An 18,482-nucleotide genomic window follows, 5' to 3' on the forward strand; every position below is an offset into this window, starting at 1 on the left:
ATTTAGTGCCAGGTTATACAGAATATAAATGGTAGAAATGGCACTTGAACTCAGACCCCAGAATCTATTGTACTAATCATTAAAGCAATTCATACCTAATAAAACTGAAAACATACACACACACACACACACACACACACACACACACACACACACACACACACGATACTTCTTGGCATGAATATCAACCACAAGATACAAATTAGTAACAAATTTGCACACTTTCTCTTTACAGATGATTCAAGTTTATCAAGGAAAATGAAGAGCTCACAGCCAGTTTTTGTAAATGCACTTTACATGAAGATTGAACTTTTTTAAAGAAAGATAACCAATTAGCATCACAATGAATTACACATTGTATCCCTCTTTTTTCAACGAATCATTTCTTAACCATACAGACACCCACCCCCCATATGCACCCATTGAAGAGAATAAATGCCGTGTACCAGTAACTATGGTATTTACAATGGCATTAGCTTATGGTCTTGTCATCCTCTTAGGGGTCTCTGGAAATCTGGCCTTGATAGGAATCATCCTAAAGCAAAAGGAGCTGAGAAATGTGACCAACATTCTGATTGTGAATCTGTCCCTTTCTGACCTTCTGGTGTCATTTGTATGTCTGCCCTTCACTTTTGTCTACACATTAATGGATCACTGGATCTTTGGGGAGGCCATGTGCAAACTCAATCCTTTTGTGCAGTGTGTCTCAATCACTGTCTCCATTTTCTCTCTGGTTCTTATTGCCCTGGAACGCCATCAGCTTATAGTTAACCCCCGAGGATGGAGACCAAGTAATGTCCATGCATTTTTAGCAGTTGCCCTGATCTGGTTCCTCTCTGTGGCTGCCTCCCTGCCTTTTGTGATTTATCAGGTGCTGACTGATGAGCCATTCCACAATGTCACTGTCCCAACCTTTAAGGACAAGTATGTGTGTTTCGATCTGTTCCCTTCTAATGTGCACAGGCTATCTTACACCACTATTCTCTTGGTGCTGCAGTACTTTGGGCCTCTGGTGTTCATCCTTGTCTGCTACCTCAAGGTAATAAAATACTTTTATTCTCTAAACATTTATTTTAATCCCTTAATTTCATTAAATGGGTCTTCAGCCTGAGCTGGAGAACATTGCTATATTTTTTGCTTTGTTTCCTACAGATCTATATTCGACTGAAGAAGAGGAATGACATGATGGACAGGATCAGAGAGAACAAGCATCGAGCCCAGGAAGCCCGCCGGATAAACGTGATGCTCTTCTCCATTGTGGTGGCCTTTGCCATCTGCTGGATGCCTCTGACCATCTTTAACACGGTGTTTGATTGGAACCACAAGTTGATCTCCATCTGCCACCACAACCTGCTGTTCCTCCTGTGCCACCTGACGGCGATGATTTCCACCTGTGTCAACCCTGTCTTCTATGGGTTCCTTAACAAGAATTTCCAGAAAGATTTGCAGGCTCTCTTTCGTTTCTGTGATTTCAGGTCCCGTAATGAAGACTACGAGACCATCGCTATGTCCACCATGAATACGGATGACTCCAAGACATCTCATAGGCAAGCCCGTGGTGAGGCCTCCCAGGCTCCTGGGGAGGAAGAAGAAGTCTGAAGAGGATCTGAAGTGGGTGAGGGTTACAGAACCCAGGTGACAGCTGTTTTAACACCAAGCACAACCTGTCACACAATTCTGTAACCCTCTCCTCCTCTAGGATGTGTGGCTTTGCCTATATTGTCTTGCTGTTTGAGTTGTGGCTGTGATTGAAGTAAGATCAGAATAGAAAGACTTTGGATTTACTTGTATCAGCTGTTTCTGTTCAAAGTCTCAATAATTACAGTCATGTAACGTATTTGTGAAACAATTATAGAAATAGAAACACATAGATTATATTTACTTCAATGGAATATTGAACAAAAAGTTGACTATCAGCATGTATACTAATCACATATTACATTCAGTAATGATTCTACACCCTGTAAAGGAGACACGGAGAGCTATCCTGATAACAGTCCATTGACTTTGGAACTATATAACATAGACTACTGCAGAGGAAGTGAAAGATCAGCATACAGAATGTGATATTTTTAGGTGAAATATTATTTCTTGCCAGTTCAAAATGGTCTTATACCCATGCAAATATCCATGACTTTAACAGAGAATTTAATTTCCTACTAATTGATTAGAATCTGATATAACATTGCATGGATAAGAAAACAAAATCACTTCTCAGCTGTTAATCTAGAAAATTAGTACATAGACACACAAATTAAATGAAAAACTTTTCATAAAGACCATTTTGGAACATGACTGCAAAAGCTTTTCAGAATAATTGGAATAATCTCTCAATTCTTGTATTTACAAGTAATACATAAACATATACATTTGAATGGAAGAGATTTCCTCCAGTAGAACCTGTTTGATATTGCTAAAAAGCCTAGAATGTTACAAAATGATATGAAAGGGTGCCTACATTATATTGAAACACCAAGTATCATGTAACACTAGGGAACAAGCAAAGGACCTCCGGATACAATAATTCAATTAAGGGTATATGATAGTTAGATAAATCCATTGAAATTCATTATATCTTGTGTACACTTATAAACAATATACTCTATTGAATATTAAAGTGACTATGTTAACAACTGATACATATATATTTAATAGATGTATACCTAATTAATATATACCTAATTGATGTATCTCTATGTTGGAATGATTATTAAAACTAAGAAATAAGGAAACTAAATAACTAAGAAACAAAGAATCTCAGAAACAAGTATACCAAGAAACCAAGAAACATTTACTTGGAAGAACACAACAAGACTTAGCCAACCTATGAAACATCAATGTTTGGTTTGAAAATCTTGGACAGTTCTTCTAATAAAATTGGTGTTGCATTAACTTAGTAGTTTGTCATTTATTGTGATGGCAATTTATTTTTTCTTTCCCTAATTAAGGAATACCAAATTTCCTTTTTTCAGAAACATATTTCTCTCATTTTCTTGTTTCCATAGGCCCTTCCCTTTATCTTTATCTTTACTAGAGTCAAGTCTATTTTATTAAACAATATTCACTTTCATCCTAAATAGCATACCCATAGTAGTTTGGAGAAACTTTAAACACTATAATGATAATAGAAATTTTCTTACCCTCAGAGAAAATAATCAAAGTCTTGCCTTCAGATAAAATGTTGGCTTATTTGTTATTAAAAACACAATACTGACTTAGACATGTTGACCCTGGCAGAGCATATTAGCATTTTGCCCAACTAAAGCCTGAAATTTGTAAGTATTTAATATAGTTCTACTTTAAAGTACTAATAAGGAATTCCTTCCTTTTCTCTGATAACAAATTACTCCTTCTATGTGGTATTTACAATGTATCTATGAGAATCTTGGTTTTCCTGACTCCAAGGTTGATTCTTTATATCCTATACCATGCTGTCTCTCCCATCTAATAGTTAAACTAGAAACAATATGATAGAATTCTGTCCTAAAATATTCATTCTCCCATTTGCTCATTTAGAAAAGTTGCAGTTTGCCATTCATTTCTCATTCTCCAAAATAGTATGAGTACAATTCTAAATGGAAAAAGGAGTCCTATGAATCCCTGGAAATTTCTATTCCATTAAAATTTGCTGTTTAGGTAAGTTAAAAAAGTCAGTGAAATCAGAGTGGCTAAGTGGCGCAGTGGATAGAGCACCAGCTCTGGAGTCAGGAGTATCTGAGTTCAAAAATGGCCTCAGACACATAATAATTACCTAGCTGTGTGGCCTTGGGCAAGCCACTCAACCCCATTGCCTTGCAAAAAAAAAAAAAAAGGAAAGAAACCTAATAAAAAAAATTCAGTGAAATCTATCAATCAATTGTTCAATGAACAAACTTTATTAAACTTATTATGTTCAGGAACTGTGCTAAATAGTAGGAATGTAAAGATAGAAGTCAAACAGTTCCTGCCATCATGAAACTACACTCTAATGGAACAATGGGTGCACATACAAGTATATACTGAATAGGTTCAAAATCCAAGACAGTTTTCAAAGGGGATGCACTAATAGCTAGTATGCTCAGGAAAGACTTCTTGAAGGAGACACTTGAGCTGTCTTGATTCCAAAAGGCAGGGATGAGCAGAAAATTCATTCTAAGCTTGAAGGACAGCCAGCAGAAAAGCACAGAGATGAGAAATTATAGGAGATGAAGAGTCCTATGTGTAGAACTGCAGCAAGAAGACCAGTATGTCTGTATCACCAAGTAAGAGGAAGGGGACGAAAGGAAGAAGATTGAGACATAGGAAGGAGCCAGTTTGTGAAGAACTCCAAATGTTAAATGAAGGAAATTGTAGTTGATCCTTAAGATTAAAGGGAGCTACTGGAGTTAGTGTGTCTCATATGGATTTGTGTGTGTGTCTCTGCTTATGTGAGTGAAATGATGGCACCTGAACTTTAGGAAAATCATTTTGGCAACTGTTTAGAGAATGGATAGCAGTGGGTAAAGGGCTTAAGATAAGGGAATCTAGAGAAATAAACATTTGTTGTGTCTACTCTTCACCAGGCACTATGCTAAGCACTTTACAAATGTGATCTCATTTAATCCTCATAACTATCTTGTGACATAGATGCAGTTATTATCTTCATTTTACAGAAAAGGAAACTGAAATAGGCAAAAATTAAGTGACTTGTCTAGGCACATATAATCAACACATGTGTGAAGCTGAATTTGAATTCAGGTCTTTCTGTTCTAGACTCAGATTCCAGACTCCCTAGTGTTAAAAGTTAAGGGTGAAAAAACATTTAAATACATACATACATATATATATATATATATATATATGTATATGTATATACACATACACATACATAAGTATATATACCTAATTGAAAAACAGTCCACATTATTTGTATTGCTATCATAATTTACATTTTTATTAACACTGTTGGTGATAAGAAACTAACTACTTAGCAATTTCTTCCTATGTTAAGGTAGAAATCTGCCTCCTTGAAACTTTGGCAATTGCTCCTTGTTCTTGAGACTGAACTGAATAAATCCAGTTCTTTCACAATTGAGGAACATGATCATGTCCCCCATATAACTTCTCCAAGTTAACTATGCCTAGTTTCTAGGCATAGTATATATTTGTATATATATATATATATATAGTTTCTAAAACTGATCCTCCTATGATATACTCACTATCTCATGATTCTTCTTGCCCTCCTTTGGATATATTCTAACTTGTCAATGTCTGTCCTAAAACAGGACACACTGAACTTAACCCAAATTCCTAAGATGGTCTCAGGAGGGTAAAGCATAGCCAAGGATAGTTGCTCACCTCATTCTGAATCTTAGGCTTCTCTTAATGCAGGTCAGGTTAGATTGGATACCATATCAGATAGTTGATTCATTTTTGAGTTTGCAGTCTAGCTAATCCCTAGGTCTTTCTCCCATCATTAGTTCTATAGTTCATTCTTCCTGATAACTGTTTTTGTGAGGTTGATTTTTTGACACAAAGTAAGACAGTATGGTATGGTGGAAAGTCCAATGACTCTGGAATCAGAGAACCTTGATTCAAATCCACATCTCTGATTCCTACTACTTTGTAACTCTTATATAACTCATATAACCTCCCTGGATCTCAGTGTTAGCTATATAATGGAGGAGGAGATTGACTGACATGGACTCTGAACTTTCTTCTAACTCTTTTCTATCATATATGGTTGGAATCTCTTTGGATGCTAATGTTTGTCATTTGGCAGTTATTTCTCACAATCTGCATATTTTAGCTGTATATTATTTATACCAAGTAAATGATTTTTTAAAAAACCAAACTCTATCAGCCCAGGACCAGCTCCAGTTGTATTTTCAGGTAATTCATCTCCAAGTTAACATTAACTCATCACTAATTTCTTTTTGGATGGATTCTGAACTCATCTAACTGTATTCTTACCTCGCCTATATCCTATCAACTTACATATAAGGATAGAAAGAAAGTCATTAAATTCTTTATCAAAATCTAGATATATCTGCTCTATTACTCTAGTTATTAAAATAGAAAATGAAGTTATTCTGTTGTGACTTGTTCTGGATTAAACCATGCTGGATTTTTAGAGATTACTGATTCCATTTCCCATAAACAATTCATGTAATAAAATATTCTACCTAGAATTTTACCCCCAAAATAAACTAAGCCTCACTGTTTTACTTTTCTTACTCCTTTGATTTTCTGCAAATCAGGACCTTCCAGTTCTGTGGTATATCTTCTGTTCTTCACAAGCTTTCCAAATTATTCTGCAATCATATCTGACAATTTTCTCAGTATCCAAGGATAGACTTATTGAGTGTAACTAGGAATCCCCTTATCAATCCTTTATTTGGGATACAAACTTCTCATTGACCATACCTTCTCAGTTAAAAGATCATTTTACGTGAAAGAAAAAACAATGAGAATTATTCTACCTTCTCACTAGAGCCTTTTGCCTCATTCCTTACTTAGTTTAAAACTCTGAATGAGTATTGCCATAGACAAATTGAGATATGGGAAAGACCTTAGCTTTAAAGTCCAAGGTCTTCCATGCATCTGAGGTCATCTTCAATCATCCTGACCTATTCCTTGTCACTGGACTCAGATGTCCTTGGAGGAGAGAGTAAGGCTGATGATTTTGCACAACTCTGCCTCATTTAAATCCAGTGCACTTACAAGTCCTGATGTCTTTGGTCAGAATCTGTAAATTATCAGATATGAACATGAGCAAAAGACAAATGTTATAGATGACACTAAGAATGGTAGCATCTTCAGCAATAATAAGGAGGTTGGAATAGGAGTGGGTAATGGGGAGAAGATGATGAGTTGTTTTGCTTTTCCCTTTTTTTTTTAACATGGGTTCAGCTTGAAATGCCAGTGGATAAACAACTGGAGGCCCAACAGATAGCTGATTATATGGGGCTGGAGTTCAGCAGAGAGATTATGACTTTATATATAAATGTGCTCATCATCTACATAGAGATGATAGTTGTAGTCATGGAAGTTATAAGAACAGGAGGTTTAGAGAGTACTGAAAGCTCAAAGAGCTCGGGACAGAGCTTTAGGGAATGCCTATGCTAATAAGTCAAAGAAAGAAGATGAGTCAGAAAAAAGAATTGGAAAAAATCAGAAGGAGAAGAAAAATCATAAGAATATGTGAAATCAAAGAAAGATGGTGTACCCAAGAGGAGTTTATCAACCGTGTCCTAAAATGGAAAAGTAGTCAAGTACAATGAGGACTGGGGGGGGGGGGAGTGACTTTAACAACTAAAATATCATTAATAGACAAAGGGGAATTTTCATTAGAGTGGGTTGGAGTCAGAAATAAAATTTAAAAGGGTTGAAAAGTAAGTGGTAGATAAGGAAATAGAAGCAATGAGTTTAGTTCATCCTTTCTAAGAATTTATTTGTGAAAGTGAGATGAGAAATAGAATGCTTGTTTACAGAGATGATGGCACAGTTGAAATTAATTCTTTCTTTTTTTTTGTTTAGAGATGTGATATTTATAGATGACATTGAAGGGACTAATGGATAAGGTGAGATATTGGGACAGAAGGTTAGGGAGAGATAGCAAGAGCTGAGGCAGAAAAGAGAGGAGATCGAGGGCATACCTAGAGCTGAATTTACCTTGGCAAGAAGGACCACTACATTTCCTTTTAGTTTGGAAGAAAAGAAAAAAGTGTGGGCAAGTGGGGTAGGGGCAATGTATACAGATGGGTTTTGAAAATGGAGTATAAGAAAAGTTGTTCATCACAGATCCCATCTCTTCTGAATAAAGTAGGAGGCAAGATCTTCAGAGGAGTGGAAGGGAGAAGAAGGTGGCATAAGTTTGAGCCACTGTGGAGGATGTAAAATGGCTGCCATCCTAAAATGAGGGCCCAGTTGATATTTGATAACTGAAATATAGACACAATAATCATGAATGGGTGACTTTTCCAGCCTCATCAAATAGCACATGAAAGCAGACAGTAGGATAAGTAACCCATCAATGCCTTGCTATGGAACAAGGAACAAGGGACAGTGTTCATCTGAATCATGTAATTTGAACTATTGAAGGCAGCTAGTTTTTTGATTCTCCTTATTTATCGATTCTCTTTTAGTCAACGTTTGTTCTTTCCAAACTAAAGAGCATTCTCCCTAACAGAGAAGTTAGGAGGAAAATAAAAAATAAGCAATTCTCCTCTCTTCAGCATTTTTAACATTCTATCTATTCCAATCAGAAGTCTTTTCTCCTCAGGAATCCCCCTTTTACCTAAGGAATGACTAACAAACAATAATAACAATAACAAAATCTTTTAACATCCATAACTTTGCTTGCTTCAGTATAATAAGAAATTTCATACTCTTATCTGGAATTATGCCCAAAGGTCCACCAAAATGTACATACCCTTTGATCCAGCAGTTCCACTACTGGGTCTATACCCTGAAGAGATGATGAAAAAGGGTAAAAACATCACTTGTACAAAAATATTCATAGCAGCCCTGTTTGTAGTAGCATAGAATTGGAAATCAAGTAAATGGCCTTCAATTGGGGAATGGCTTAGCAAACTGTGGTATACATATGTCATGGAACACTATTGTTCTATTAGAAACCAGGAGGGATGGGAATTCAGGGAAGCCTGGAAGAATTTGCATGAACTGATGCTGAGTGAGATGAGCAGAACCAGAAAAACATTGTACACCATAACAGCAACATGGGGGTGATGATCAACCTTTATGGACTTGCTCATTCCATCAGTGCAACAACCAGGGACAATTTTGGGCTATCTGCAATGGAGAATGCCATCTGTATCCAAAGAAAGAATTGTGGAGTTTGAGCAAAGACCAAAGACTATTAGCTTCAATCAGGGGGAAAAAAAACCTGTTATCTTATTATGTAATTTTGTGATCTCTTATACTTTATTTTTCTTCCTTAAGGATATGATTTCTCTCTTATCACATTCAACTGAGATCAATGTATACCATGGAAACAATGTAAAGACTAACTTCTGGGGGTGGGGTGGGGGAGGGAAGCAAGAATGGGGGGGGAAAATTGTAAAACTCAAAATTAATAAAATCTTTTTAAAAGGGGCAGGTAGGTGGTGCAGTGGATAAAGCACAGGCCCTGGAGTCAGGAGTACCTGGGTTCAAATCCGGTCTCAGACACTTAATTACCTAGCTGTGTGGCCTTGGGCAAGCCACTTAACCCCATTTGCCTTGCCAAAATCTAAAAAAAAAACAAATCTAAAGAAAAAAAAGAAATTTCATACTCTTGATACTACTCTTAATTACAGCCTGCTATTCTTTTGTATTATTTCTTCATTATTTGCCCTTGAATTCATCTTCCATCTTGATTCTGTGCTGGTTTATTATTTCTCTTTGTTTAACCTCTAAGTGCATTGTGCTTTCAAACTAACATCTCCCTTGATTCATTTAATAAGGTTTTAGTTGAGGAAAGATTGAGAATTTCAATCTAACAGGCATTTTCTAAGTACTTACTATATATATATATACATATATATATATATAGTAAAACATTATAGTATACACCTTTAATACAAAGACAAAATGTAACATTGTTCTTGCCCTCAAGAAATTTAAATACTACTGATTTGATGTACATCATTCAAAGATATATAGAAGGAAGTACTAAGCAATAGACAATAATAATAGACATCAGAACCATAAATTTATTTATACATCAATTTAGTCTTTTTTGAAGTTAACAAGTAGCTTGGGTTCTGCCTTTCATCTATTAGCTTATAATCAATAAACTAACATAATTATGGAAACAGAGTTGAGATCAATAAATAGTTGTCTGTTGATTGATAAAAGTATATTTGTTGAAGCTTTATTGCCTTTGTAAAAGATAAAACTTAATACAGGCAGAAATACTTATATTAGGGACTCATCTATCCCCTCCATGAAGGTGACTATTAAATCTCTACCTACAATTTATTTCGGTCAACATTTTCTGAAAGAAATGGTGCTACATGGTAGAAGAGACAAAATTCAGACAAAATAAAATTTGTGCCCTCATTGTCTTGTAGAAGAGGTATAAGACACACACAGGGTGGACAATACCAAAGTTGGAAATGAACTAGTAGAAATGGAGAAATTGAAGATATATACATATATATATATATATATATATATATATATATATATATATATATATATATGTATATGAGAAAGATCCTGGGAAAAGCAGGAACAAAGAGGATGAGATAAATTAACCTAAGTGATCTGAAAATATAATACTTCCCTATTAAGTATTTCTACTAATCTCTAGGTTGTTGAGTTATTCACTGCTACCATATTCAATAAATTTCAGCCATCTAGGCTTTTGGGGACTGACTGCTGCTATCTTCTACCACTAGCTGGGTTACAATATCGAGAAAATCTAACCCTGACTGAGAGAACTATAGCTAGTGTTACTAATAACACATAACCAGTGTTTAGCTTTCTAACCCAGTCAGGCAGCAGCCAAACAAGTTAGCAGAATGAGATAGGCTAAAAATTGTTTATTTTTTAAAAATAACTGTGTCTGGTGTTGATTAAAGTTTCAGACGACTATCTGATTTAGGATAAAGAAATTCCTTTTAACTCTTCTCACTTCTGTAATTGGGATCCTTTGCCTCCCAAACCTATTGGTTGTTCTGTGGAGACTGAAGTAATGAAGCTTACTTCTCTTTTAAGGTCACCTTTGGCATACAAATGAATTTGGATGAAGCAGTCATAGTCCACATCTTTGCCTTCATAATGTTTATTGACCAACAACAAAACTCTACTGCCCCTCTTTTGTTCACCACTACTGAGCAGTTATTCTATTGTCTCTCTACAGTAAATAGAATAGAGATATCTCTTTTTCTGTAATTAGAAGAAAATTGATGTTGGCAGAGAGAAATTTTGAAGAATAGAAAAGAAGAATTAAGAATATTTTATCTCAATCATAGATTTATATTTAGAATCAAAAAAAGATGCTAAGGGTCATGTAGTCTAAGCCTTCATTTTAATTACTTGCCTAAGTTTACTCAAGAGAATAAAAAAGCACAACTTTATTTCAATCTAAAGCCCTTTGATTCCAAATACAGTGTTGAGTGAAATAGGAGGTGGTAGTGATATAGGAGGGGGATTGAAGACATAGGAAAAAAAAGATTGGAGCAATTTCCTCAAAGAATTAAAGAGTCAATAAAAATATAATAGAAAGATTGCCTTGCTGCAGTAAGAACCCCAAAAGAAATTGCACACCAGAAATTTGTGTTGATTGAAATCAGCATCCATTGCCTGACTTACTCCAATGATGCTCAATATTCCTAGAGGTGCCAAGAAATCAGGTCCTGGGGGTTACCCAGGAATGGAAATAAGTAGTTTGGGAACTGAGATAGGTTTAAAGAACATGAGAACTCTAAGGCAGGAGTTCTCAAACATTTTTATATTACAAATTCCCTTAAGCAGTCTGATGAAGCCTAAAGACACATTCTCAGAATAATGTTTCTAAAAGCACAAAATTAAATACAAAGTATTACAAAGAAAACCAATTATAGTGAAATGAAATTATCATTTTTTGTTAAAAAATCATACATTCTAGATTAAAAACCCCTATTGTCAGGTATTGGCTAGTTAAGCACTATAGTTATAGATCATGGAGTCAGGTTTAGGCATGAAGGCTAGTGTCATTAGAGTAGAGGAGCTGAATCAGAAGACTAGAGATGGGTTAAATCACCAGAGGCTTTCTACCCTATCACAGTGGCTAATCTGTCCAATCAATAGTTAGTCTCCAAAGATTAATTTGTCTAAAGAGTAACACTAAGTCCACTACTCTCTCACATAAAAATTTTCACAGCTTCTCATTCATTATGAAATTAAGTCCAGACTCCCTACTTTGGCAGGTAATATAGTACTAATCTACCTTTCTAGTTTCACTATTTCCCTTCAAACATGCTATATTTTACCTGAAATGTATTATTTAACATTTCTCAAAATTTTCCCTTACTTTCCCACTTCTGTGTTTTTTTTGTGCATGTCATTCCCAACACTTAGAGTAGGCCCTAATCTCTCTCCCACTTTCCATTCACCATCTAATCTTCAGCTTTTGAAATCCTACCAAAATTTGAAGATCCAGAACAGTTCCCCACCTCTTCATTGAAGGCTTCTTTGATCCATCAGAGGAGATATGATCTTTCCTTCTTTAATAGTAATATTCTGTCCTGTGTTACTGCTACTCATGCTGGATCAACTTCCCCATTAGAATATAATCCAGTTAAGGGATGGGAATGTACCCTGTGTCTAACACAGTACATTGCTTTTAGAAGGAACTAGTTCAATAAATCTTAATGAGATGAATTAATTTTGGATGTCTGTGTGGCTGGGTAACCAGCCCTACAGGGCACTACAGAGTCCTGAATTTACTCCCTCACATCTTTTGTTCAATTAGAATTTCCACCTGAAAAAAAAAGTTCAAAATACCTTAAATGGAAATTTAAATAACCCTGCACCGTCTCTTTACATGCATAAACTAGAAAATATCCTACAACATGAAAAATTTCATTGATGGGGGCTGTGAGAAGATAAGCACACCAATTCATGACTTACAGAGTCATGAATTGATTGAACCATTCTGTATTGGAAATCACATGGAAATTCTACTTTGAAATACTGGATTATACAATTTGGATAGTATCACAGAATTATGGAATTTGTATATTACCAAGCTATCAAAGACAAAAGGTACCTTGGAACATGGAATTACAATTTGAAATTACTAAATTGCTCTTAACCTTTGGCTCAGAGATTCCACCCCAGATTATTAGACCCCTAAGGAAGCTACTGGCAGCAGGAAAAGAGTTCATGTGTATAAAAAAGTTTATAGCAGAATTATTTATTATAAGTAAAAGGCAAAAACAAAATAAATGTCCAAATATTGGGAATGAGTTGAAAAAAATATGCTGTATGTAATGATGGTACCTGGATCACTTGTACCTGGATCATCCATTACAGTAAAGAAAATTATGATTACTACTACATATACCTATCTGCCAAGGGTTGATCAGGGAATTGTTATCTAGATTTATGGACCTGCCACTTGGGCACAGGATGGGAGTTGGGGCTATGGAACCCTAATTTATATCCTGATTAGATTCTAAGTTGTAGTGGAAAAATTACCAATTAGACAGCTAGGGCCCTGGACTGGCTAGTTGGCTAAGTCATGCAAACAAGAGAGAGAATTATTCAACTCAGAGTTGTATTAGACAATCTGTTGATTGAGAAGGAAGTTTGTTAAAAATTTAATCTATCAAGTTTCTGCCTAAAGATAGATGATGAAAGACATCAGAAATTTGGCATGTGTTCTGGCACAAACCTGGAAAATACGAGGGCTCCATTTCTCTGATAATGAGGAAGTAAAAATCTTGATAGAAGAAAAAGTCAGTAATGTCAATAAAAAGAATTGTGATTTAAGAAAGAAATCACTAATAAGGAATGGAACCCAAATTGTTATTATAAAATAAAAGGGGGAATTGTGAAGAATATGTGGGTGTTTGGGTTCCACAAGAATGTGAAGGGAAGATTGTTAGTTTACATTACAAAGACTAGGGTCTATCTGTATTTTGTTGCCTATGGGCAGGTACTTAGTCAAAAGACAGCCTCAATCTAATGAAAAACTGAGACTAGGTTTGGTGTGCCCCACCTATTTCTAAATTAACCTAGGGTCTTGACCTTTTCTTTCTCCCAAGCTCAAGAAGGTACTGTTCTTGCTCATTAGTATAAGAGCAAGGAGGGGGAAATGTATAGGGACCAATGGATCAATTAGATTGTGACCCCAGCCTATAATTGGCATGAAGGAGCAAGAACAAGGCCTTTCAAAGTACATAAAAGACCTAGCATTTGGGGATTTCCTTGCCCCTCTCCTACCTTGAGAGAGGTGTACCATTAAGATATCTTAATAAAAACCATTTTATCACCCTGGAAAAAAGAAATATGCTGTAAAGATCACAAATAAAAAGATTCAGAGAATAGAGGAAGACATATAAAGCAATTTAGAGTGGATAAAGCAGAAGAAGAAGAATATACAAAATGACTACAATAATATAAATGATTTTATAAAATTTTATAAAATCATGCATGAGAGGGAACAGCACAAATACAAAATTCAATGTTAGTATCACGCTTAAAAGTAAAGGGTATATCTCATCTTTCAGTTAAAAATCAAACCAATAATTTTCAGAAACAAATTAGGAGTAAGGAGTAATTGGGTATTTTTCAGGAAATATTTTTTGTCTATGTGCTATTTGTTGGTCCATAGATGTTTCTGTAGTTTAGGAAACATCGGGTTAAATTGTGTTTCCATCTATGATACCAGGAGAGATGGAGTAGACAAATTTGATACATAGGGTACACCTTTATGTTTTCTAAGATAGGCTGATGTGGAAATTAGAATTTAATTAGAATTTAATTAGGATTAGAGAAGTGTCCAATTGGGGCAAATTGTAAAAATGGTTACTCTTTGTTATCAGCACATTGCTTTAAAGGTTACTCACCTGCATTCCCCAGTAATAGGTTATTCTTAAAAAATTGAACATGATTCAAAGGAAGCATACCAGACTATTAGAATATATGGTAAAGGAAAGGATACTGGGTTTCAAGTCAGTAGACTTGGGTTTTCAAATTTATATAGGTGTTCTAATACTTAACTAGCTATTGGATTCTCCAAAACAACTGCCTTCCCTTCCCTAAACCTTCCTTTCTTTTCTTTGCAAAATGTGAAGACTAATAATTGTACTATCCGTTTCACTAGGCTGTTATGAAGAAAGCATTTTGTAAACCTTAATGTACTTTATATAGATGTGAGTAATGATTTGTATCATCATTATGATCATTCCCTGCTAGCCCTCATACATCTGCTTCAGTACTTTACTTACACCTTGCTTCAAGCTATTGGTTTCTCCCTGATTTTCTGTTTGGACAGACTTCAAATAAAATTACCAGAAGGAACAGGTCATCATTTTTCAATGATCTCCTGTTCCTGTTGTCACTCCTTCTGAAAGTCCTAAGTAGATTTTGAATGGCAGCTAAGCCATTTATCATCTGTAAAATATGATTAATAATAAATTTGATCCAATCTTATGTTGTCCACTCCCTAATTCCCTCAACAAGCTTTTAAATCATCATCATTCACTCAATTATCTTGGAGCCAAATCTCATGGGAGGTGTTTATTCCTCTGTCAACCTGGAGTCAACAGCCTGGGCTGCCTGTGAAGTTGATTCAAACCAAGCTCCCAGAGACAAAAGCAGAAGCAAATACATCACAGAACTTTGAATTACTGCTGGAATGGTATACGAATTTATGATTTTATTACCCACTCTCTTTGTTCAGGATATTCTCCTCTGTGGAAAGCATGTGTTCTGCATCATTTATTTTCCTCTCCACTGTCACAGAAATGGGTATATTGGTAATATAGGATTTCTGATTTCAATTATGACCTGGATTCTCAAGTCACAAGCATAAGAAACTCTTATGTGAAGAAGACTTCTTCATTGAAGGCTCATTCAGTAAATCACAAGCACTGGTCATTACTGCCAAGCTGGAGGTCTGATTTGCTTTTATTTGCTTGTTCTATTTCTTTTCTTGTTATTGTTGTTTCATCCCAAGTCATGAAGACCATTCATTAAGATACAAAGGGAATTGCAATTGATCTCCATTCCTGGAGGGAGGATCCACCAAGCTTAAATAATGGTTCTTTTGGAATTCTGAAGCAAGAAGAATTAATCCTAGCATAATTAGATTCTCTTCGACCAAAACCCAGTAATGAAGGGATTTGATATAGGTTATGGTGATTTGAGTTTTTAATTAATGAAAGTATTTATCTTAGTGTAAATTACATTACCACAACTTCCTACAACTCATATTTTATTATTAACATCCCTTCCTAGATCCTTCTCCTTTTCTTACTGTCTTAGGTATTCAGGAGAGGCCTATTACTTGACTTAACCTAATTCTCTCATAAACTATTTCCTAGAAATGATCTGAGAGTTATAAAATATCTCAATGGCTTATTATTAGATTCTTTTAAAAGATAAAACCATGAGTAGCATGGCAACAAATTTGACCATAAAACTAGGAGAACTTAAGATTAAAATGAATTTACACATTAAGCGAGAACTTTATGAACAAAATAGATATGTTAAAACAATGTAAATAAAACCTGCCCTTACAACTACCTGTAACCTTTTGCTCAGAATAGAAAAATAGGAACAAATAGAAATATCCTATCTGATATCTTGAGATTTCTTTTTTTATGTAAAGGGATAGACTTACCTTTTTCTGCTTAATACCCTACTTTGAAGTTACTAAACAAAACTAAAAGCATTATTCTCCTGGACACTGAGCTGCCTTGAACTCTGTGGTCATCTGTTATTGTGTACACCCTCAGGACTAGAAGCAAACCAAGCTAAGATTCCTAGAGATATAGGACATGTTTTGAGGTTAGGTGACTCATAGATAAAGTATTCAGGACTTTGAATCAGGAAGATTTGAGTTCCAATTATGCCTTAGACAATGGTGTGACTCTGGGAAAATTACTTAACCTCCCTGAATTTCAGTTTCCTCATCTATAAACAGGAGATAATTATACTACCAATCTCTACAATAATTGTGACAACAAAATAAGTTAACATGTATAAAGTGTTTTGCAAACTTCAAAATTCTGCAAAAGGTTTTCATTGTTATTATTATCATCAAATGTTTCCTGATTCCCCCTTTCTCCCTTCCCTAGTTAATCTTCTTTCCCCTGATACTCCTTTAGACTATTTTGTATAGAAGTTGCATTTATATTTGTATAGAAGTTGCATGTCTCTCAGTATCCCTTAAAGGAAAAGACTGTTTTATTTTTTACTTCATTTCACCCCCAGTACTTAATACAGTAACCAACTGGCAGTAGGCAATTAATGGGGCAACTAGGTGGTACAGTGAATAGAGCACTAACCCTGCAATCTGAAGGACCTGAGTTCAAATCCAGCCTCAGACATTTGATACTTACTAGTTGTGTGACCTTAGGTAAGTCACTTAATCCCATGACCCCACAAAAAAACAAACAAAAAAAGGAGTAAGGACTTAATAAATATTTGCTAAATTGACTTGAACAAATTCTTACATCATCTGGAAGAATACAACTTTTCTACCATCAAAGAAACATTTAATTTGAAAAGTTTATTGTCCAAAGGAAAACTTTCAAAAAGCCTGGGCCAATAAATAGATCCCAGTAGTTGAAATCAGATTTGAATCCTGACTCTGTCATTGCTACCTATATTACTATTGGGCAAGTCATTTAATGTTTAATGTGTCTCAGTTTCCTCACTAGTAAAATGAGGGAGTTATTCCCCTAAGATCCTTGTCAGGTTTAACTCTATGAACTTATGCACAAGTCTAGAAACACATTTAAAGTAACTTCTCTGTTCTTATATCTGCAAAGAAAGCTTCCTTGAGAGTCAGTAGATCCAAGTTCAATTTCTGGCTTTGACACTTAACCTGTATGACTTTATGTAATTCCTTTCATGTCTCCAGACCTCAGTTTCTACATTTGCACAAAAGAGTTGAACTAGATGGTTTCTAAGATACCTTTCAATTTAAAAATTATGATGCTAAACTGTCATCAAAACAAGACAAAAATCTAAGCAACTATTTGCCTAACCTGTCATTTGATTCAAATATTTCTCCTTAAAAAAAAACAACTTGATTGTTTAGTCTTATACTATCTTTCTTTTCCTAGGTGAATTATGCTCTATCAACACTTAAAGTTCACAAAACTCATGACCCTATTTCATGATTGTATGAGGGAATTTCCATGGCCAATAGGGTGCCCAAAGTGATTATCTGAATAGAGACATTGAAATTTTCCCCACCTGAGAATTAGAAATGAAATGGAAAGAAAATGAGGCCACTGACAGCATAGAAAAGAAGAAACATTTTCTTTTTTAGAAGGTCAAACAATTTTTGATGGTATGCAAAATGAAAAACAACAGAGGATTCCTGTTTTGAGAAGGAAGAGAGTTGGATCCATTTGTTTGGGAAAGTCACATCTGTTTCTATAGAAATTTTCTGTTTGGCTCAGGCTACAAGAAACAATTATTTCTGTGGTTAGGTATTCTCATTAGGTATACTTACGCATGTGGCTTAAAAACGGACCAGAGCTCCAAGAAGCATAACGAAAGCTGTGTGAACGATTTCACACTTCATGAAAGAGCAGAAAAAGCAATAATATGTTTCTGAAATCAATTTAAAAGAAGAGGAGGGGGGAAAAAAACTGACCATGGCATTTTTCAGAACTTTTGGTAACAGTGAAGTAGAATTTTTATTTATTTTGGGGGAGTGGGTGAGGAGGAGAGAAAAGAAATACCGTAAAATCCATGGCAGGCCTAGAAAGTAAAAGTTCTCCAAAGATCCTTCTTCATAGGTTCCTGTTTTCAAGAATTGGACCACCTTCATAAATCAGGTCAGC

The 18,482-nt window shown here is 35.2% G+C and overlaps 2 protein-coding genes across 5 annotated transcripts in view; one reads left to right on the plus strand and one right to left on the minus strand.

Moving 5' to 3' along the window:
* NPY5R (neuropeptide Y receptor Y5) overlaps positions 1–18,482 on the minus strand; it is a 163,939-nt gene that overhangs the window by 26,011 nt on the left and 119,446 nt on the right. The window lies entirely within an intron of this gene.
* Positions 240–1,599, plus strand: NPY1R (neuropeptide Y receptor Y1). Its single transcript, XM_074227422.1, has 2 exons — positions 240–1,039; positions 1,153–1,599. The coding sequence occupies exons 1-2, from the start codon at positions 344–346 to the stop codon at positions 1,597–1,599; spliced, it is 1,143 nt and encodes a 380-aa protein (XP_074083523.1). The 5' UTR covers positions 240–343.

This window comes from Macrotis lagotis, chromosome 3, assembly GCF_037893015.1.
Source record: "Macrotis lagotis isolate mMagLag1 chromosome 3, bilby.v1.9.chrom.fasta, whole genome shotgun sequence".
Lineage (NCBI taxonomy): Eukaryota > Metazoa > Chordata > Mammalia > Peramelemorphia > Peramelidae > Macrotis > Macrotis lagotis.